The following is a 23,387-nucleotide window of genomic DNA, read 5'->3' on the forward strand; positions in this document are numbered from 1 at the left end:
AACAGGAATGTGATAATGGCCAGATAATCTTGTTTTACTTGGTCGTGCTGACTGCGGGATAGATATTGATTATCATAAACATTGATAAACAGCAGTACCCAGTGCATTACTTTCAAAATAACTTTATGTGGAATTTTACAATTTGACTCCAATTTAAAGCGTCTTCCAACAGTAAATGACTCTGTTAGTATTGAGCAGGTACATCAACGTGGATTCTTATAATCACATCTTCAGATCTGAGGTGGGGCTTGAACTCACAATATTCTGACTCGGATCAGAGTTCTGCCAATTGAGAGATAACCGGCATTGAATATAAACTGAGATAGCAAGGGAGCAGGATAAAATGTTTCCAGTTTTTATTTTTAATTTAGAAATTTTGAATGGCTGGGGTAATACTGTTTTTTATTTTTAAATTGTAATTGTTTTTATTTTATTGTCAGCGGATGCCAAGTTTCTTATATCACAACATTAACTAAAACAAAGCGAAACAGGATAGGACAGATTTGGAGGGATATGGACCAAGCGCAGGCAGGTGGGACTAGTGTAGCTGGGAGATGTTGGCCAGTGTGGGCAAGTTGGGTAGAAGGGCCTGTTTCCACGCTGTATCACTCTATGACTCTAATCAAATATTCTAGCCCGAGGCATTGTGGAGTTTATTGTGTAGGAAGGAACTGCAGATGCCGGTTTAAACTGAAGATAAACACAAAAAGCTGTAGTAACTCAGCGGAACAGGCAGCATCTCTGGAGAGAAGGAATGGGTGACATTTGGGTAGGGTCTGAAGAAGGGTCTCGACTGATTTACTCCAGCTTTTTGAGTCATTGTGTCTGCCAGCACTTTAAGAGTTAAATTACATGTTGCTTTGTTGGCATTCAGAGCGATTACTTTGTACTCTATGAATTATAGACCATTTTCAACCAGTCTAATGAACACAATGATTTATCAGCAGCCATAGAATTAACAACACTGGGGAAAACAGTGTAGTGTGAACATTTTGTATAAGGAATATTTAAAATTTTAATGTTCATGTAAATGAATGAATAATAATTCTTGTAATTGAGAGCAACTTCATTGTATTCAGAAATAATGACCATTATCAACTATTTACTGGTACCTACAACTCCAGCACAGCAAGGTAAAACATTTTTTAAACATTGTTCATTTAATAAATTAAAGCAAACCAGACATAATTTCCTGGGACAAATCATATCAAACAATGTTATGGTTTATAGAGAATAGTATAATACTTTCGATAAAATCCCATTTCAATTAACCATTAGAGAGTCTCTTTCATCAATATGTAGATGGTAGATAAGATGTTTGCAGTAGCCACGTACAGAGTGAAATTCATGTTGAAAGGTTTTCAGCAATCGTGAATTCTCAGCTAAAATTCGTAACTGAGCTAAAGGGTACCTGCCAGTGGTGGAAAGTAGTTTGAAGAGAGGGGTTATTCATATGGACCAAAAGAAGGAGGAATGAGTTGCCACTGACACAATAGCTTAAAAGGGACAGGCATGGGGCGCAGTGAACAAAGTGGGAACAACGCAGCTCCAAATGATTCAATGCAGATATAAAGCAAGTATCGTATTTACTGTGTGGAGTTTAATTTTGTCACAGGCAGCTGATACTGGAAGGCTATTATATTATTATTTATGTCTTGCATTGTTTGTCTGCTTTTTAACTAATTTAGTAAAGCATGTATATTTCAAACCTCGATCAAATAAGGATGTTAATCTTTCACTGCCAATTTCACACCTAATTCTGCATTATTCTTCTTAATGGCTGCTTCAACTCTTAACCCGTGTAGCATTAGAATTGCCTTTGACTTTATTTCATTGATTGGGCAGTTAAACATTTTATTGGAGAATGTTTAAAAGGAAACGAGGTAGCTAGTGAGAAACATTATACACTGTTAAACAAAACGGGACAATAGCTTTCTAACAAATCATTTTTGCATGGAATTCGTTACATGGCCTCGATTATCATGTAGAGGTTCATGCTGATGTTTCTGTAACCTAAATATAACCCCAAAGCAGCATTCTCTATTTGACAGAATCTACTGTCATTATATGACAGAAACTCCTGCCATTATCCTCCCTGTTCAATGATAACTCCATTTCCTATGAAACATCACCAAATATAAACTCTGACAAATTGTTAATTTAGCTCCTAATACAATGCGTGGACCACTATAAATAAAACATCATTGTGTAGAATGTTAAATAAGTGGTAATCATTGAGGAACACTTACATCTTAACCAGATACGGAGTAAATCGGATGGTCATATTACTGACACGACTAGAACACTTTTGTTTCCCCTTCATGATGTTGCACCTTCACTTTCTTCCCACTGACTGCCATGTACTGACATTATTTTTCAGTGTTTGGTTAAGATCTGTCATTGGAGCAGTTGGTCTATTCATTCCGTCTCATCATCGTGGTCATGCTGCATTGACTTTATTGTCATTGTTACCCACTCATCCGTCCCAAACGTTGATTCACGTTTCACTATAGCATGACTGATTGAGATATTGCCAGAAATGCCACAGTTTAGAGCCTCCTGTTGAAAGATACCAATCCAGTCCATGTCCAGACAATGAACCTGATTCAGGAGGTGTGTTGTCTAGGTGTTAGTTGCCACCGTTTACACATGGGACAATACAGGGAGTTGTGCCATCCATATCCATCTCTGCATTGGATGGTGCTGAAACAATGGAGCACTGGGATTATTATTTTACTTCAACTCTGACTGAGGATTCTATTCTGGGCAGCAAGACATAGTTCTGTGTAAAAGTCATCTTTTAGCATAGGATAAAGCAGTCACTAAAACCAGGCCAATAAGTAATACATTTTTGATCTGCAATCTTGGTAACATATGGGTCTGTGCTGCACCTGCCAGATTTTGGAGGGTGAACTTTTAGCTTTAGTCTTGAAAATAGATTTATTTTAATTCAAAAAACAAATCTTTATCAGACTATGATTGGAAAGGTTGAAAAATGATTGCGTCTTTCACCATATCATGCTAAATATATTTCTCACTTAGTTTCATCACTCTTGAAATGGACTGCACAGACCCATGCCTTATCTGGATTAGTCCTCTGGAATTGCATCCGACTTACTGGCCCGTCGCTTTGAGTTACTTGAATCTGAACAACCGGCATAGAGTGTTAATGCGTAGATCATCTGCTATGCCCGCGTGCATGGTTGGACTTGTGTATCTGTACATTCACGAATGGAGCATATAATCAAATTCCTTGTACGTTTACGTACTTGACTAATAAATTAATTACAATTTAATTGCTCATGACTGTGTAACATGAGCAATACTCAATCGGCCACCCACCGTATATCTCTCACCATAGAAGCATACAAAGTAGCAGGAGGAGGCCATTCGGCCCTTCGACCCAGCACCGCCATTCATTGTGATCATGGCTGATCGTCCACAATCAATAACCCGTGCCTGCCTTCTCCCCATATCCCTTGACTCCACTAGCCCCCTAGAGCTCTATCTAACTCTCTCTTGAATCCATCCAGTGATTTGACCTCCACTGCCCCCTGTGGCAGGGAATTCCATAAATTCACAACTCTCTGGGTGAAAAAGTTTTTATTTCACCTCAGTCTTAAATGGCCTCCCCTTTATTCTAAGACTATGGCCCCTGGTTCTGGACTCGCCCAACATTGGGAACATTTTTCCTGCATCTAGCTTGTCCAGTCCTTTTATAATTTTATATTTTTCTATAAGATTCCCCCACATCCTTCTAAACTCCAGTGAATACAAGCATAGTCTTTTCAATCTTTCCTCATATGACAGTCCCCCCATCCCAGGGATCAATCTCGTGAACCTACACTGCACTGCCTCAATCACAAGGATGTCCTTCCTCAAATTAGGAGACCAAAGCTGTACACAATACTCCAGGTGTGGTCTCACCAGAGCCCTGTACAACTGCAGAAGAACCTCTTTACTCCGATACTGAAATACAGAAGCAAAAATAAATGTGCGAGGGGCAACTCGTCCAATATTGCCTGGGTCACACTTATAATCATATAATTATATCAGCTGAAGATATAATTACCACCAATGTTACTTCTTCTTCTTTCGTGTGGCGTGCACAGCCTAAAGTTGTTGGACAACTTGTTCTATTTGATCTTCCGTGTGTACACGTCGAGATCATTGCATTAGTCGAAACAGGGCGGACGTGAAGTACGTGAAGGTTGCAATCTTCCACCCCACCACAAAAAGCTGGAGTAACTCTGCGGGTCAGACAGCTGGAAAAAGGAATAGGTGACATTTCGGGTCAAGACCCTTCTTCACCTATTTCTTCTGTCTGATGCTGTCTGACCCGTTGAGTTACTCCAGTTTTTTGTGTCTATCTCCGGGTTAAACCAGCATCAGCAGTTCCTTCCTTCAACTTTCATTGAACTTTCACCTCCAACTGGTCAATTCCAATTATTGGCAGTGCATTTTATTATTTTCAGAGGGCTGAGGTAGGGGTTGCTGGTATGGTGATGGGATTTCCCCAGGTTTAGTATTAGATTGTTTTCCTTAAAATACATGATCCATTAATCTTCTCGAACTGTGCCAGAAACGTCCGTACTTTAGAAGCATCTTTGTGGAGTTGCTTGTTATTATATAGTCAAAGCTGTTCATCCTGCCATTTAGATTAAACTGCAATATATTAAAAAGATGGAGGGGACTGTTTTGGCTTGTTGTGGGACTGGAGATGACGACTGGACATTTTTTTCTCCCTAATTAACTGTACAGCAGAGATACCCTAAGTATCTATACTGCAGAGAACTGTTATTTAAGGAAACATGGTGGCACAGCGGTAGAGTTGCTGCCTAATGGGCCTGTCCCATTTAGGCGACTTTTTAGGCAACTGCAGGAGACTATGCAGTCGCCACATGGTTGCCACATGTGGTTGTTGGGGAGTCGCCTTCATGGTCATGAGGAGTTCTCGCATTCTGGGAACTAGTCGCGGCCTCATTATGGTCGCCGCAAATTATTCAACATGTTGAAAAATTAGCGGCGACAAGAATAAAGCCGCCACGGAGAGAACCAAGAATTTTCGTGCCGTAGGTGGGTCGCCAGGCGGTCCTAGTGGGTTGCCAAGAGGTAGAAGGTTCACATAGGTTGTAGCTGGTGCTGACTGGTGAATTTCATTGGCTCATTGGGAAAGATAGTAGTTTTCAGAACCAAGGATAACCGACCGGTAATGTTAATGTCCGCCGAGTTTCACAGCCGTGTATCTCTGGCTTCTTAAAAGTTGGCTCCACTCCATCTCTGCCCTTCTCCCCCTTCTCCCCCCTTCTCTCCCCCCTTCTCTCCCCCCTTCTCTCCCCCTTTCTTTCTTTCCCCCTTCTCTCCCCCCTTCTTCCCCTTTCCCCCTCTCTCTCCCCTTCTTCTCTCCCCCCTTCTCTCCCCCCTTCTCTCCCCCCTCTTAAGGACTTACCATACACTGTGCTTTAGCCATCTTAGTTACAGCGCCAACCTTCCTGTTCATCGCGGTGTGTGTCTGTATCACCTTGGCTTTGCACCGTATGAATTTCACTCAGACAGTGCTCCCCCCGCTTGCCTTGTCTCCCGCCTGCATAACGGGCTGGTGAAGGAAGCGATGTGTTGTGTGTGTGTGTGTGTGTGTGTGTGTGTGTGTGTGTGTGTGTGTGTGTGTGTGTGTGTGTGTGTGTGTGTGTGTGTGTGTGTGTGTGTGTGTGTGTGTGTGTGTGTGTGTGTGTGTGTGTGTGTGTGTGTGTGTGTGTGTGTGTGTGTGTGTGTGTGTGTGTGTGTGTGTGTGTGTGTGTGTGTGTGTGTGTGCACGTGTGTGTGTGTGTGTGTGTGTGCACGTTCCACTCTGACAGTCGCCATTCCAGTTGCTGGTTTTTCAGGCGACTGCTAGCGACTTGACAGTTGCCGGTAGTTGCCTGAAAAATCGCCTAAGTGGGACAGGCTCATTACAGCGCTTGCAGCGTCGGAGACCCGGGTTCGGTTCTGACAATGGGTGCTGTCTATACGGATTTTGTACATACTCCCCGAGACCTGCGAGGGGTTTCTCCGAGATCTCCTGTTTCCTCCCACACTCAAATACGTACAGGTACGTAGGTTAATAGTCTTGGGTTTTGTATACTTGGTATAAGTGTAAATTCTCCCTAGTGTGTGTAGGCTTGTGTTAGTGTGCGGGGATCGCTGATCGTTGGGCCGAAGGACCTGTTTCGGCACTAAACTAAACTAAACTACTTTCTCTCCGCAGGTGTTTTTGAAAACCGCTCTCTCGGTCGGTGACTACGCTTCAGCAGCTGCCACAGTCTTCGTGATTGACAGGTTTCTATACTGGGTCGATGCATCCAGCAAACTGCTGCAGGTCGCCAAGGCCTTGCACAGACGCTGCATGGCAATACCAATCGCGCCACAGGTGGTTATTCGCCAAGCCCGAGTCTCTGCAAATTCAGGTGACGTCACGCCTGTTGATCTTTCTCTGTGTTTTCGTGGCTAAACTCCAATTAACAAGCACTTGACTAATCAAGAGGACATTTTGTTCTATTTGAGATGTGGAGGGGAGAGGGAGAGGGAGAATGACATTCCTCTGAGCATAGTGCCATCTTTTCAAACCCACTGCTGACCCTTTGAAGAGGCACAAAGGCTCAGAGAGAAAAGGGCTTGGAGCTAAAAGGGTAGAGTGATTGTGAATGGGTGTGGAAAATACTAATTGGTGTCTTTGTTGTCTCATAAATGTACCCTGGCGATTTCAAACGAGGGATGTCTGAATTGCTATACTTCTGATCAAGAGTTTAATACAACAGATTAGTTTTCTGTCAGATTTTCCCTATCTCTTTCATCACATTCACTTATTTTTTCAGCATGGCCACTTGACTATACACACAATGCAGCTGCTGGCTGATTGAAGTAACTCAATATGTTTTAGCACACTCCTGTAGTTACCTGAATTGGGGAACGTCCCCATTGCTTTGTTGCCTTTACCAAACTGAGAAGTTGTCTGACGTCACTATTAAATACATTGATCCCAATTTTGCGATTGCTTTTGTTAGATCTATAGCTAGGTAAAAGCCTACTTAAACCATAAGATGAAAGGTCACTGCACAGAAGCTATTCAAGTTGCATCCAGTTTGTAGTTAAAAATAGACAAATAAGGGGAATAAAAATGGATAATACCAAACTCTCATTTATCAAGATATTGGCCGAGAATTTCCACAGTTGCTCACTATCTGTGGACGCCAAGTCAATGGATATTTCTTAAGGCCGAGATAGATAGATTTTTGATTAGTACGGGTCCTGGGTTATGGGGAGAATGCAGGAGAATGGGGTTAGGAGGGAGAGATAGATCAGCCATGAATGAATGGTGGAGTAGACTTGATGGGCCGAATGGCCTAATTCTACTCCAATCCCTAATGAACTGGTTGAATACCCACTAAGCCCGCTCTTATTATGACTGGATGGCTTGACAGGAATATCTGGAAATAACCCGTCTCCAAGGTGATTGGAGCAACAGAGGCCTTCCCATTATCAATCCGTATGAAAGTCTTTCTGTCCTGGGCCTCCTCCATTGCCAGAGTGAGGTCCAGTGCAAATTGGAGGAACAGCATCTCATATTTTGCTTGGGTAGTTTGACTTCTCTAACTTAAGGTAGCCCTTGTTCTCTCTCTTCCCCCCCCCCCCCCCCCCCCCCCCCCCCCCCCCCCCCCCCCCCCCACCCCCCCCCCCCCCCCCACCTTCCCAGTTCTCCCACTAGTCCCACTGTCTCCACCTACATTCTTTCGTTGTCCTGCCTCCTCCCCTGATATCAGTCTGATGAAGGGTTTCGACCGGAAATATCGCTATTCCTTCTCTCCATAGATGCTACCTCACCCGCTGAGTTACTCCAGCATTTCTTGTCTACCTTCAAGCCGTGTGAAATGCTTTGAGAGCTTGTTAAGGCTGGATTAGGTACAAAAAGCTGGAGTAACTCAGCGGGACAGGCAAGGGAGGACCAGGACAAAATGTATCAGGTGATAGGTGAGGAAGTATTGGATAGGCAGAAGCCATCTTCACTACCCTATTCCATGGGGCCTCATGCATGGAATTGTGCAGGGATCCCTCAGGCTTTTGTTCACCGACACGTCTTTGTGCCCACCTTTTACTATATTCTACACCTATTTGACTTCCTAAATGTGCATCACTTCACACTTATCCGGATCAAATTCCATCTGCCAACACACCACCCAACTTTCCAATTGTATCCACATCCTGTGTGAGGCAATGGCAGGATCTATATCCTGCTGCAACCTTAGATAATCTTGATACTAGTACAGGTGCACAACCTTTTATCCGACGATCCAAATAACGAAAAGCTCCGAATAGCGACATTTTTTCGGTCCTTGAAGAAAGGTCCTTGAAAACGTTCACCGAGGGCGACCCGCAGAGGTGACAGCGGAACCTCCGGTCGGTCCTCGAAGAAAGGGGAACTAAATCCCCATTCATAAAAGAGGTGAGGGTATATTGCGCGGGAGGGTTAATAATTGACAATATGCTGCTGCCTGCCCGCTGGGTTAAAAAGTTCCCACGGTAGACACGATACACAGTGTATCATGAGTCTTGCGTGGGAACTTTTTAACTCAGCGTGCAGGCAGCAGCAGATTGTCGCTCCCTTCAATTTCACCCCACCTACACCCCTCTGCTTCCCGGCCATGTGTGTGACCCCTTCCCTCCCCTCTCCAGCTCCCCGCTCATTGCACCGGCGCGGGGGCTTTGCACTGTCTTCACGTCGGCGATTCTAGCAGCGCAGTGCAGTCACCGGAGACGTCAGGACCAACGGGACACCGACCCCCAGGCCCACTGCAAGCACGGGGAACCCAGAGACCCACAGCCAGCAGCAGCCCAGCCCCGTTCCAACTCCAGAGGAAAACTGCAAACTGGCCGGAGACGTCAGGACCACCAGAAGCCGCTCCCCGATGGGCCGCTACGGCGACAAGTGGCAGTTCGCCCACAGCCCGAGCTGCGCCCTCTCATCGGGACACCAACCCCCAGGCCCACTGCAAGCACGGAGATCCCAGATCAGCAACTCCAGCCCAGCCCCGTTCCAACTCCAGAGGAACACGCAGTGTATGGGCAGAAGCTGATAGTGTGGAAGGTACTTCTTGTTCTTGGGGTGGCGCAGCTCGGGCTGTGGGCGAACTGCCACTTGTCGCCATAGCGGCCCATCGGGGAGCGGATTCCTCTGCAGTTGGAGGGGGAGGGGGGTATTGTGCTGTTTGATCGCCCCCTACTATCCCAGGGACAGGGAGACAGGACGTTCACAGTGTATCGTGAGTCTTGCGTGGGAACTTTTAAACTCAGCGTGCAGGCAGCAGCAGATTGTCGCTCCCTTCAATTTCATCCCCACCTACACCCCTCTGCTTCCCGGCCATGTGTGTGACCCCTTCCCTCCCCTCTCCAGCTCCCCGCTCATTGCACCGGCGTGGGGGCTTTGTACTGTCTTCACGACGGCGATGGCTGCAGGTCAGTGCAGTCACCGGAGACGTCAGGACCAATTGGACGTCGACCACCAGGCCCACCGCAAGCACAGAGATCCCAGAGACCCACAGCCAGCAGCAGCCCAGCCCAGCCCCGCTCCAACTTCTTCTGCCGGGATCAAGGCGCAAACTCGCGACCTTGCGGATATGAGCCGAGCACTCTACAACTGAGCCAGCCATTAAAATCTACTCAAAAAAAATTCCATTCCGAAGACCGACAAATTCTGAATTACGAAAGGTGTCTGGTCCCAAGGCTTTCGGATAAAAGGTTGTGCACCTGTATAGGTATTAGTTTATTTCTGTCACCAATTACCTGTCTCCTTCACAGCCGTTCCTTTCCGTTAAACTTGCACCAATTCTAATTATGTCCAGGTTTATTGTTCGTGCTGGGAAGTCAGTAGAAGCTTGTCCTCCATGTTTGAATCCAAGAACCAGGGGCGCCATACGATTGGCAGCCTCTGCCAACAGTCTGTCTGTTTTTTTGTCTTTTTGTTATTTTTTGTCTGTTTAAAAGAATGTTTTTGGAAGTTTTGTCGTCTTTTTATGTGAGGGAGGTGGGGAGGGTAAGGGGGAAACCATTTCTCAGTCACTTCCTGGTCGAGGATGCGACTATTCTCCGAGTCGCGTCTTTGCCCCTCCCCCCCCCTCCGAGGCTTACCATCTGGATTGGCGTGGCCTTTCAGCAGCGGCCTGCACTAATTTACCATCACGGAGCAGGCGATGCCTTACCGGGGGATCGCCGTGTTGAGGCTCCAGAGTGTTGGCCTAGCTGCTTTAACATCATGGAGCTGTGGTCTGCGGAGCTCCTAGCCGCGGGCGGAGCTGACTTGAACATCGTGGAGTCGTGGGATCCCTTTGCCGAGGGCCGCCAGAGTTGAATCTCCTTCCAGCTCGGCCTGTGGACTTCAGGAGCCGCGGTCTCCAGTAAGAAGTGGCCGATTCCGAAACTCCAAGCCGCTGAGAATTTTCTTCCATTCCGATTTCGGAGTTCCGATCATCCTGGCGCGAGGGCCTGAACATCGGGCTGCTGTAGCGGCGACTGCGGAGGGCTCAAAAGGCCCCGGCCATGGGTGAACAAAGAGGAAGATGACTGAACTTTATTGCCTTCACTCACGGTGGGAAACGTTGATTCTGCTGTGTGGGGATGTTCATGTTAAACTCTATCGTGTATTGTGTTCTTTTTATTCGTATGGCTGTATGGTCATTCAAATTTCACTGTACCAATTGGTGCATGTGACAATAAATGTAAACTTGAACTTGAAGAAGTGCATAAGCCGGCCAGAAAATTCCTGGCAATCAGCTGCTCAGGAATTCCGTACTTCTGAACTTATGCGGGTGAACCTGTGAGCACACACAGAGCTACAAGACAGCAATTCATTCCTGTGGATTTAACTCTCAACAGCCAGATTCCCTGGACCTGCAGAAGTGAAAGCAGTCTTGGGGAGAATGTATGGAAGATTTGAATGTCTTCCCACATTCCCTCACTCCTCCCAAGTGGTCAGGTGAATGGATGGGTCAAACGCCATCTCTAACCAACACAAACTACAGGTTTGCTCTGGACCACTTCCGCCTGAATTGTAACCATTTCTGTGAATCCTACGCATACCTGGAAAATCAAAATTTTCTAATAATTTACCGAACTGTATGCAGAAAGGAATTTCACTGCACCTCGGTACATATGATAACAAAGAACCATTGAACCATTGACATGCACCCTGCCTCCTTTGCACCCACTCATATCAAGATTCAGTTTAAAGTACCAGTCTGGATTTTAGTCTAAATTCACTGGAATGGGCCCTGAACAAAGCACACTGACACTGAGCTAACAAGCCTCACCTACTTCATTCAATTGATCAGGTCATAATCCTTTGAGAACCACAGCACTGTAAAAATAGGAAGCTGCAGGGAAGGAGAGACTGGGGCATGTTTACATTTCTAAGTGGCTGTGTACTGAACAATCTGGTGTAATTTTGTAGTCCAGTGTCGGTTCCTTTCTTAGACAGGTAATGTGGAGAAAACTAAAGGCAGTTTATCTTTACAACAAAAATCCACACTTCAAAAGTAACCTAATGTGTGAAGGATTCAGGAACATTTCTATATACCAATGTGTTGTGTATTATTAAACAAACCACACCATCTTTTTACGACAATATAAAAGCCTTTCAGCATGATTTTAAAGCTATGGAGCACTGTTGTAGCAGAGTTGCTGCCGCAAACAGGCAGCCAGCATCATGAGAGAGTGGCACAACCCTGGTCACACACTCATTTCTCCTACCACCGGGAAGAAGATACACGAGCCTGAAAACTGGAACGTCCAGGTTCAGAAACAGCCTTTTGGCTGTGGAACACTACAACCTTCAAATAAGTTCTGAACTGCATAGACTATTATTGTTATTATTGCACTATTATTATTTGTTTGTTTTGTATGTGTACGTATGTCTGCATGTGGGCGTGTGTGTATATACAGTATATATGTATATATACAGATAATATGTTTAGGAAGGAACTGCAGATGCTGGTTTAAACTGAAGATAGACACAAAGGGCTGGAATAACTCAGCAGGCCAGGCAGCATCTCTGGAGAAAAGGAATGGGTGACGTTTCGGGTCGAGCCCCTTCTTCAGACTCTCGACCCAAAAGGTCACCCATTCCTTCCCTCCAGAGATGCTGCCTGTCCTGCTGAGTTACTCCAGCTTTTTGGGAATATCTTGGGTTTAAACCAGCATCTGCAGTTCCTTCTTGCACAAGTACTATGTTTACATATTCTGTTGTGCTGCAGCAAGTAAGAATGTCATTGTTCTATCTGGGACACATGACAAGAAAACACTCTTGACTCCTGACTCCTGTGGTGTTAGAAATACAGCAGTCTATTTCAATTCTGCAAGGACCCTTAAATAACGAGGAGGTAAATGAGCAGGTCATCTGGTTTAGATCAGAGGTTAAATGAAAAATAGTTACTGGGCAGGAAAATGTGAAAAACATTCCTGCTGTTCTTCAGAAGAGTTCCAAGAGAGGCGGCCAAGTTTTGAGCCAATGTTTCTTCCAAAAGGCTGCATCTCAGCAGCATGCCCTCACCACTGACTGGAAAGTCCACCCATAGGTGTTGGGTCATGGTGTAAATAGCTCGTTCTAAGCTTCCCCCAATCTAGTTGCAGTCAATAAAATACTGAGTCAAGCACTTACGTATCTAAACTTTATTTTGGAAAAACACAATAACAGTTCCCCACTACTATAACTAACCACCGTGGGTTCGATCCTTGTATCACCTTGGCCAAGCCCTTCTAGCCTCGTGCAAACAGAGACACTCCAAAGGGTCAAGCAGTCCCAAGCGTTCTCCCAGAAGATCGCCACAGGACCTCATGGGAGCGGCCTTTTATAGGTCCCTGAACCTTGAGGGGCCGAACCATATGGGGGTGGTCTCTATACAGTCCAATAACAGATATCGATTAACACAGTTCATGATAGACATTTCCCTAACCCAATAATACAGTGACTAATACAATGTATCTGACAAAGTTTCTAGATGCAAGTTAACAAAGATAAATTATGCAACATGTGCCTGGATATTTAAGAAACCCAGACAATGCTCAACACTTAACCCAATCAACATCTAGCAAAGTAAAGCTTTGCAACAATATTTACAATGTGTATGTCTGGCTTGCATTCACCCAATCCGTTTCATGCAATTTACACCTAATTGTAAGAATCTGCAGCTGTCCCATTCTTTCCCTGCAACTCTTATCTAGGCTCCAGACAAGCTGGCACCATTCTGCAGCTTGTCCCATTTCTGCAAAAGGCACATTTAAATTGACCAAATGGCCTAGCAGCACAGAAGCCTTTACTCAATTTTAGTGTCCTGGCAGCTTCAATTTGGCCAGAATTACCAGTGGATCCTCTCCTGTCACAGAATCATAGAAACATAGAATATAGGTGCAGGAGTAGGCCATATGGCCTTTCGAGCCAGCACCGCCATTCAATATGATCATGGCTGATCATCCAGAATCAGTACCCCGTTCTTGCTTTCTCCCCATATCCCTTGATTCCGTTAGTCCTAAGAGCTGTATCCAACTCGCTCTTGAAAACATCCAGTGAATTGGCCTCGACTGCCTTCTGTGGCAGAGCATTCCACAGATTCACAATTCTCTGGGTGAAATTTTTTTTCCTCATCTCAGTCCTAAATGGCCTCTCCCTTATTCTTAAACTGTGACCTCCTGTGACCTATCCAAAACCATCTTGAGCTCCAATAAAGCAGAAAACCTTCGACTTAGAAGTGCGGATGGGTATGTAGTTGTGCGCGACATCGCGCGGAGCTCCGAAATTTGGTAGTGAACAAAATCTTCGAGCGCCAACGGCCTGTCACGGAACTGACGGCCAAAGTGGGACAGGCCCAAGACCCTGGCACGACGCAACGTCTCACCTTCAACAGCAGCAGAAGCAGGCAAACGGTCGCCGAACTCGGCCTGGAGCTCACGGCCATTGCGGTCCGGATCCGCCCCCACTTCTACTCCCGGAGCGGGGCCTAGAAAATTGAAGATGGACACAAAATGCAGGAGTAACTCAGCGGGACCGGCAGCATCTCTGGAGAGAAGCAATGGGTGACGTTTCGGGTCAAGACCCTTCTTTTCAGACTGAAGAAGAGTCTCGACATGAAACGTCACCCATTGCTTCTCTCCAGAGATGCTGCCGGTCCCGCTGAGTTACTCCAGCTTTGTGTCCATCTTCAAATGACGTCACGCACTCCAGACGGCTGTGCGTATGCATGTAATCGCGCCCGACCTTCGTAGGACCATCGCGGCGCAACACAGCCACGAGGTCGCGTAATTTCCATGCCAAGGACACGTAAGTGGGACAGGCCCTTAAGGCAGTGACATGACCTCCCACAACATTGCTGCATGACTCTGCCACCATCTTACACATCAGCCCTGTTCCTTTTCTCAATACTATTGTCTGCAGGGATGATTTTTACAAAAAATATATTTGCACTGTTATTACTTCATAAATAATTTTTTTTTTTTCCCCCAAAATGATTGACAGGTAAACTTCTGAAAGCTGAATATATCCTGAGCAGCCTGATCAATAATTGTGGGGGAACAGGTTAGTGATAACTTTTATAACAATATCTCGTGTATGCTTTCGACAGACATACATAATTAATTGTTTTGCCATTTTAGTTTTAGGAATTTATAGACAAATTATAAATAATTCCAATAAATAATTGCAAACAGGCGTAAATAAACCAGGAAAACAAAGAAGCTACTTATTGCATTTATTTACCAATACAGCAATTAACAAGTCTGATGTTAGACCAAATTATCATCTCAGTTTTCAGAGAGCATATGTTTTTAGATTCTTTCCTCCAACTGGCGGCACGGTGGTGCAGCGGTAGAGCCGCTGCCTTACAGCACTTGCAGCAGCGGATACCCAGGTTCGATCCCGACTACATGTCAGAGTTTGTACGTTCTCCCCGTGACCTGCGTGGGTTTTCTCCGAGATTTTCGGTTTCCTCCCACACTCCAAAGGCGTACAGGTTTGTAGGTTAATTGGCTTGGTATAAGTGTAAATTGTCCCTACTGTGAGTAGGATAGCGTTAATGTGCGGGGATCGCTGGTCGGTGCGGACTCGGTGGGCGAAGGGCCTGTTCCCGCGCGGTATCTTTAAAACTAAAAATTTCCCAAAGTCTAAATTCCTTGCTTTTGTTTGATTTCCCAGATCAGAAATCTCACCTTAACAGCTCCTAATGGAAGATTGTGATCATTCTCTTGAGGTTTTTTTTTATTATGCATGGTCCTGAGGATGTTTATTTTCATGCAAACAATTAATTATATGTAATTACAATTTACATGTTGAGGTGGCTTTCCAAGCTGTCATTCTCCACATCTCACCAATGTCCACCACCACCACAGCCCTCTTCCCTTGCATTATCAAGCAGGGCTTCACTTGTGACTGTGTAACCACAAGCAAGCCCTCTGGCACTTCTTGGTCCACCGTATGTTTCTGGTGCACGGTCTTCATGCGCGTTTCCTACCACCAGTCAAACTCCATCCACTCATAGTCAACTGCAAAGTTAATCTCTCCCATATATGCAGGCTTATTTAGTTTAGTTCATGTTAGAGATACAGCGCAGAAACAGGCCAGAGTCCGCACCCACCAACGATCCCCGCACACTAACACTATCCGACACACACTAGGGACAATTTACAATCTTTACCAAAGCCAATTAACCTACAAACCCGTATGCCTTCAGAATGTGGGAGGAAACTGAAGCACCCGGGGAAATCCCATGTAGTCACGGGGAGAAGGTACAAACTACATACAGTCAGCACCAGTAGCCAGGATTTAATCCCGGGTCTCTGGCGCTGTAAGGCAACTACACTGCCACTGTGCCACCGTGCTGCCCTTTGTTAAGGACTGAGTTGCCAATGCATGACCAATGGATATTGTGCTTGGTTTTTCTATTGATTTCTCCACTGTTGACTGTGACATTCAGGCACCTGGGTCTACGAGAACAAGACCGATTGCACACTGGTACAGGCTGTCAGCATTCAGATAAGGGGACAAATACTACAAAAACTTGGTAAGAACTGACACAAGGTTTAGTATATTTGTCATGCTGCTGAATTGGATCACGTATCTTGGTTGGGGTTTGCGAGTGAAGAATGAGTTGGTGCATCCATTTTGCCCTTTTAATGAATGTTAAATGGTCTAGACTGTCTTGTCATACCGGCCTGACCCATACCTGAAGATGTGTGTTGGAAATTAATTGCAGACGCTGGTTTAAACCGGAGATTAACTCAAAAAGCTGGAGTAACTCAGCGGGTCAGACAGCATCTCCAGCTTTTCATGTCCATCCATTCCTGAAGATGGTTTTCTTTATACATCTTCCTTGTAAAATGCCTGACTGGCTTCACCCATTCTGGTCTGACGTAATAGTGTTTTCCTTCCAAATATGAGGAAACGCAAAAAGCCAATAGATGTACCAATGGCCTGGCCAAGCTGGCCATCCGCCAGTCACGGCGCCAGGCGGGAGAGGGCTTTGCCCGAGCCTGATGTTTGCCCCTTTACCAGGGTTACATCCCCGCCGGGGTGGTGTTAGAGAGGGACATAGTTGTACAGTAGTTATTTAGTATCTATGTAAGGATTGTAACATAGTTGTTTGGAAATTTAGCCTGAATAATTTGGTGACTTTGTAATATGGTGGTGAGCGTGTCACCACGATTTTGTTTTGTATCTTAATAGTAAATAAATTAATTATTTTTGATATGAAAACAAAGAAAAATAGATGTACCAATTTACATTGAACTGTAAAAATAATTCTCCATTCAGTGAAGGGAGTGGTGAATCTTGCTGGATTTGTTTCTGTCATTTTAGGATTGTGGTATGAAGCTGCGGAATTGATCTGGGCCTCCATTGTGGGGTTTTATGAGCTTCCTCGCCCAGATAAAAAGGTCTGTTTTGATTTATTTTTTCCTGTCTCATTTATTCCAACCCTCCTCTCTTCCCCTGACTGTGCAGCCCTTTATTTGAACAACCCATCAGGTTTGAACGGCAGCTACACTCACTGGTCTTGGAACACAACCATTCCCTTCAAACTTGCTGCAATTTCCACAGGGAAAGAGCAGCTTACCCCTTGGCTCTGTGGATGATAGCAGAGCCTTGGCAACTCACACATGCCTCGTCGGTCTTGGCAGTGTCTTTGCCTGGAGGCAGTCAGGCATGAAAGGCACTTTAGATGTTGAGGCAACTTCAAGTCGTCAAGTCTCGTTGAGTTTCATTGTTATACTGTACACATAGCGACATATACTGTATACATACTGTACACGTACTGTACACATAGCAACACATACTGTACATATACTTTACACATACTATACACATAGCGACACATACTGTACACATAGCGACATACTGTACACATGCTGTACACACCGACACATAATGTATACATACATGTACACATACTGTACACATAGCGATACATACTGTACACATACTGTACACATACTGTACACATAGCGACACATACTGTACACATACTGTACACATAGCAACACATACTGTACATATACTGTACACATACTGTACACATAGCAACACATACTGTACATATACTTTACACATACTATACACGTAGCGACACATACTATACACATAGCGACACATACTGTACATATACTGTACACATACTGTATGCATACTGTACACATAGCACACATACTGTACACATACTGTACACATACTGTACACATAGCAACACATACTGTACACATACTGTACACATAGCAACACATACTGTACACATACTGTACACATACATTGTACACATACTGTACACATACTGTAAACATACCGACACAATAAATCAGGTGAATAATGGGCTCCTTTACACTTCATACTCCAATAGTGAGGCACGGGTACCATGACCATCCACGATGGCGTAATGGTGACACAGCGGTAGAGCTGCTGTCTTACAGCGCCAGAGACCCAGGTCCGAACCTGACTGCGGGTGCTTGTCTGTACGGAGTTTGTACGTTCTCCCCGTAACCTGCGTGGGTTTTCTCCGAGGTCTTCGGTTTCCTCCCACACTCCAAAGACGTACAGGTTAATTGGCTTGGAATAAATGTAAATTTTCACACTTTTCAAATGGATGTCCAGCTAGGATTCATCGGCTGCAGGATGCTGCAATGTTAGGTTGACTTGAAGCTCAGCACTCAGTACCAGCCGCAGGCGGACAATACACTGGAATTTAGAAGGATGAGAGGATATCTTATTGAAACATATAAGATTATTCAGTGATTGGACACGCTAGAGGCAGGAAACATGTTCCCGATGTTGGGGGAGTCCAGAACCAGGGGCCACAGTTTAAGAATAGGGCTTAGGCCATTTAGAACGGAGCCAATTAAAAACTTTTTCACCCAGAGAGTTGTGAATCTGTGGATTTCTCTGCCTCAGAAGGCAGTGCAGGCCAATTCTCTGGATGCTTTCAAGAGAGTTGGACAGAGCTCTTAAAGATAGCGGAGTCAAGGGATATGGGGAGAAGGCAGGAACGGGGTACTGATTGTGGATGATCAGCCATGATCACAGTGAATGGTGGTGCTGCCTCGAAGGGCTGAATGGCCTCCTCTTACACTTATTGTCTATTGTCTATTGTCTAATCCTTGTGGAGGAAGCTAAGAATATCAGTGCACTATGGTTTGATTTGGTTTGGTTTAGAGATACAGCATAGAAACCGGCCGATTCACCTTTTATGCAACCATAGCATAGATTAGTGTATGGGAACCACCTGCAGTTTAAAGCAGCTAAAAAAAGACACAAAATGCTGGAGCAACTCACAAGTTCACAAGTTTACATTATAGGAGTAGAATTAGGCCATTCGGTCCATCAAGTCTACTCCGCCATTCAATCATGGCTGATCTCTGCTTCCTAATCCCATTTTCCTGCCTTCTCCCCATAACCCTTGACACCCAGTCTAATCAATTAACAGAGTTGATCAGGCAGCATCTCTGGAGAACATGAATAGATGATGTTTTGGGTCGAGCCCTTCTCAATGGTTCAATGGTTTCTTTATCGTCATGTCTACCAGGTTCAGTGAAATACATTTATTGCATACATCTCAGCAAGACTATCCTGGTACATAAATCCAAATGCCCTGGTCAGTACAAAACAGCCCACTCAGTCCATCTGCAAGAGGCGCCATTTGACATCCCAGACTGCTTCAGACAAGCAGCTACTCATTTTAGCCCCAGAAAAATAACCTGATACTTATCCTTCAGACCCAGTTTAGTAAAAGCAGCATCAATGTAATATCAACTCCATATCAGTCTGAAGCAGGGACCCAACCCAAAATGGACTCAGTCCATTTCCTCCATAGATGCTGCCTGACCTGCTGAGTTCCTCCAACGCTTTGTGTTTTGCTCAAGATTCCATCATGGGCCGTTTCATGGCCAATTGGCCAATTGCTCCCTAAAAACACAATCACGGCTTCTGTACTTCACAGGACCTGAGTTTGCATATTTAATAGACCTCACACTTGCAATAAGTGGATAATCAATGGTGACCCCACAAGAAATGGCAACTGAGTTCAGGAGCAACTCCTTAATGTTGCATTCATTTATCATCATGCTTGCTCGCATTTGTTGCTTAATTTGAAAATAACGAAAACATTGTTATAGAAACAAAATGCTGGAGTAACTCAGCGGGGACAGGCAACATCTCTGGAGAGAAGGAATGGGTGACGTTTCGGGTCAATACCCTTCTACAGATGAGAGTCAGGGGAAAAAGGAAACAAGAGATATAGACAGTGATGTAGCGAGATATAGAACAAATGAATGAAAGATATGCAATAAAGTAACAATGATAAAGGAAACAGGCCATTGTTACCTGCTTGCTAGATGAGAACGAGAAGCGGTGTGACTTGAGTTAGGGAGGGATGGTGAGTGAGGGAATGCAGTGGTTACTTAAAGTTAGAAACATCTATACTCATACCACTGGGTTGTAAGCTGCCTACACAAAATATGAGGTGCTTGTTATTATCTTCTTTGTGACAATTCCATAAAACTTCGATCCATATATTTGTAAATGTGCTATCATTGGTGAATGGAAAGCAACACCAGGTGAACTCTTCAGTACGGGAAATCAAATCGGTCATGGTGGCGCAGCGGTAGAGCTGCTGCCTTACAGCGAATGCAGCGCCGGAGACCCGGGTTCGATCCTGACTACGGGTGCTGTCTGTACGGAGTTTGTACGTTCTCCCCATGACCTGCGTGGGTTTTCTCCGAGATCTTCGGTTTCCTCCCACACTCCAAAGGTGTACAGGTTTGTAGGTTAATTGGCTTGGTAAATGTAAAAATTGCCCCTAGTCGGTGTAGGATAGTGCTAATGTGCGGGGATCGCTAGTCGGCATGGACCCGGTGGACCGAAGGGCCTGTTTCCAGGCTGTTTCTCTAAAAAGTTCTCAGCCCCAGAAATGGGAGCTGCTAACTTTCTAAACAGTACATCGTGCAGAAAATTTGTTGCCCAGATTGGAAGCTCTGCAAAGCCTGGCAGGCAAAGCTTGTAACTTGTACAAAATAGACGCAAGAGACGGCAGATGCTGGAATCTTGAACGAAAAACAAAATACTGGAGCAACTCAGCGGGTCAGGCAGCATCTGTGGAGAGAATGGATAGGCGATGTTTCAGGTTGGGATCCTAATTCAGACTGGTGGTATGGTGAAGGTAACTTCGAAAGAGAAAAAGGTTAAGGACGTCACGGTAGCACAGCGGTAGAGTTGCTGCCTTACAGCTCTAGCAGTGCCAGAGGCCCGGGTTCAATCCTGACTATGGGTGCTGTCTGTACGGAGTTTGTACGTTCTCCCCGTAACCGCAGAGATCTTCGGTTTCCTCCCACACTCAAAAGATGTACAGTTTTGTAGGTTAATTGGCTTGGTGTATGTGTAAATTGGCCAGAGTGTGTGTAGGATAGTGTTAATGTGCGGGGATTATGTGCCAGTGGGTCAGCATCGCCTCAGTGGGCCGAAGGATCTGTATCTCCAAATAAACTAAAGAGAGGCGGTGGTGGAACAAAGCCTGGCAAGTGATAGGTGTACACAGTTGAAGGGTTGGGTGCAGAGGGGAGAGGAGAAAGTGACAAAGGCTGGAGATGAAAAGCAGATGTAAGGGTGTCAGCTAAGGATATAAAAGGAACGGTGAAATGTAAAGGTGGGGGAAATGGGGGGGGGGGGGGGGGGGGGGGACATAGGTGGAAAGGGAAATGGGGGACGGAGATGGGAGAGGTGGGAGATGAGCGTATGGAGGAGGGGAAAGCAGCAGGATAATGGGAATGGTGGGAGAAGTGTGGGCACACCGGGGTGCGGGAGTTTGGGATGGGGGGGGGAGGAGGGAATAGGGGATTATTACTTGAAATCAGAGAATTCAAGAATTTAATGTTTTCAATATTCAGACCATTGGAACTTATAACTAGAAACCTCATGCATCGCCACAGAGTCATACAGCACGGAAACAGGTCTATCTGTACAGGTCGTTCATGCTGATCATGATGTCCATCCAAGCCAGTTCCATTTGCCTGCATTTGGCCCATATCCCTCTAAATCTTTTCTCTCAATACATCTGTCCAGGTGTATTCAAACATTGTAATTATATCTGCCTCTACAGCTTCCTCTATCAACTCATTCTGTATATTCACCACCCATTGCATGAAAAAGCTTCCTCTCAGATCCCTTTTAAATCTTCCCCCTCTCACCTTAAATCTATGACTCGGGTCCCTAGACTCCCTTTCCCTGGGGAAAATGACTGCGATTTTATAAACCTGTATAAAGTTATCCATCAATGCTCTTGGAAAAAAAGACCCAGCCCATCCAGCCTTTCTTTGTGACCCCGGGTGTTGAAATAAACTGGAGGCGAGAATAGGCCAGAACAAATCATTGCCGGCAACAGAAGATCTCAGGAAGGGTGGAGCCCACAATGGCCCATTGTTAGCTGGTGAAGGTGTGATTATAAGAGGGTTACAAGGATGCGAACAGTGGAACCGGTAGGAAGTCTAGGGTAGGGGAGGGAGAGAAGGGAGGGGAGGGAATGCAAGAGTTACAGTGCCCTCCATGATGTTTGGGACAAAGACCCATCATTTATTTATTTGCCCCTGTACTACACAATTTGAGTTTGTAACAGAAAAAATCACATGTGGATAAAGTGCACTTTGTCAGGTTTTAATCAAGGCCATTTTTATACATTTTGGTTTCACTGTGTAGAAATTACAGCTGTGTTTATACATAGTACCCCATTTCAGGGGGCACCATAATGTTTGAGGAACATGGCTTCGCAGGTGTTTATAATTGCTCAGGTGTGTTTCATTGCCTCCTTAATACAGGCATAAGAGAACTCTCAAAGGCCTGTCTCACGAGCATGCGACTGCATGCGGCAAGCGCGACCTAACGTGGTCGCTTGAGCCGTACGGCCTCGCGGGGCCGGTCCCACTTCGATCGCCGGAGCCGTATGGAGTTGTGCGGAGCTGGTCCCAACACAGCGCTGGGCTCCGAAAAACTGACACTGTTCAAAAATTCCTCGCGGCAACGGCCTGCCGGCCCGCAGCCGCATTGAGGCCGTACGCGAACATCCCGCGGACGTTGTTCGAACTTCACGTCAACTCGTACGGGATCACTCAACCTCCGCGTGGCCCCCGCTTCCAGTTTGGTCGCACTCACCGCATGCAGTCACGTGCTCGTGGGACAGGCCCTTCAGCTTCTAGTCTTTCCTCCAATCTTTCCCTCACCTTTGGAAACTTTTATTGCTGTTTATCAACATGAGGACCAAAGTTGTGTCAATGAAAGTCAAAGAATCCATTATGAGACTGAGAAACAAGAATAAAACTGTTAGAGACATCAGCCAAACCTTAGGCTTAACAAAATCAACCGTTTGGAACATCATTAAGAAGAAAGAGAGCACTGGTGAGCTTACTAATCGCAAAGAGACTGGCAGGCCAAGGAAGACCTCCACAACTGATGACAGAAGAATTATCTCTATAATAAAGAAAAATCCCCAAACACCTGTCTGACAGATGAGAAACACTCTTCAGGAGTCAGGTGTGGATTTGTCAATATCCACTGTCCGCAGAAGACGTCATGAACAGAAATACAGAGGCTACACTGCAAGATGCAAACCACTGGTTAGCTGCAAAAATAGGATGGCCAGGTTACAGTTTGCCAAGAAGTACTTAAAAAAGCAATCACAGTTCTGGGAAAAGGTCTTGTGGACAGATGAGATGAAGATTAACTTATATCTGATTGATGGCAAGAGCAAAGTATGGAGGAGAGAAGGAACTGCCCAAGATCCAAAGCATACCACCTCATCTGTGAAACACAGCAGTGGGGGTGTTATGGCCTGGGCATGTATGGCTGC

At 45.3% G+C, this 23,387-nt stretch overlaps 1 protein-coding gene across 2 annotated transcripts in view; it reads left to right on the forward strand.

The window, feature by feature from the left end:
• The window catches only part of alpk1 (alpha-kinase 1), a 140,326-nt gene that overhangs the window by 86,091 nt on the left and 30,848 nt on the right, over nt 1-23,387 (forward strand). For both annotated transcript variants that reach the window (XM_055645611.1, XM_055645618.1), the window contains 4 exons: nt 6,245-6,443; nt 14,534-14,593; nt 15,987-16,073; nt 16,868-16,944. In XM_055645611.1, coding sequence (XP_055501586.1) covers nt 6,245-6,443; nt 14,534-14,593; nt 15,987-16,073; nt 16,868-16,944 — 423 coding nt within the window. The remainder of the gene's footprint in view (nt 1-6,244; nt 6,444-14,533; nt 14,594-15,986; nt 16,074-16,867; nt 16,945-23,387) is intronic.

Source organism: Leucoraja erinacea, chromosome 1, assembly GCF_028641065.1.
Source record: "Leucoraja erinacea ecotype New England chromosome 1, Leri_hhj_1, whole genome shotgun sequence".
NCBI lineage: Eukaryota > Metazoa > Chordata > Chondrichthyes > Rajiformes > Rajidae > Leucoraja > Leucoraja erinaceus.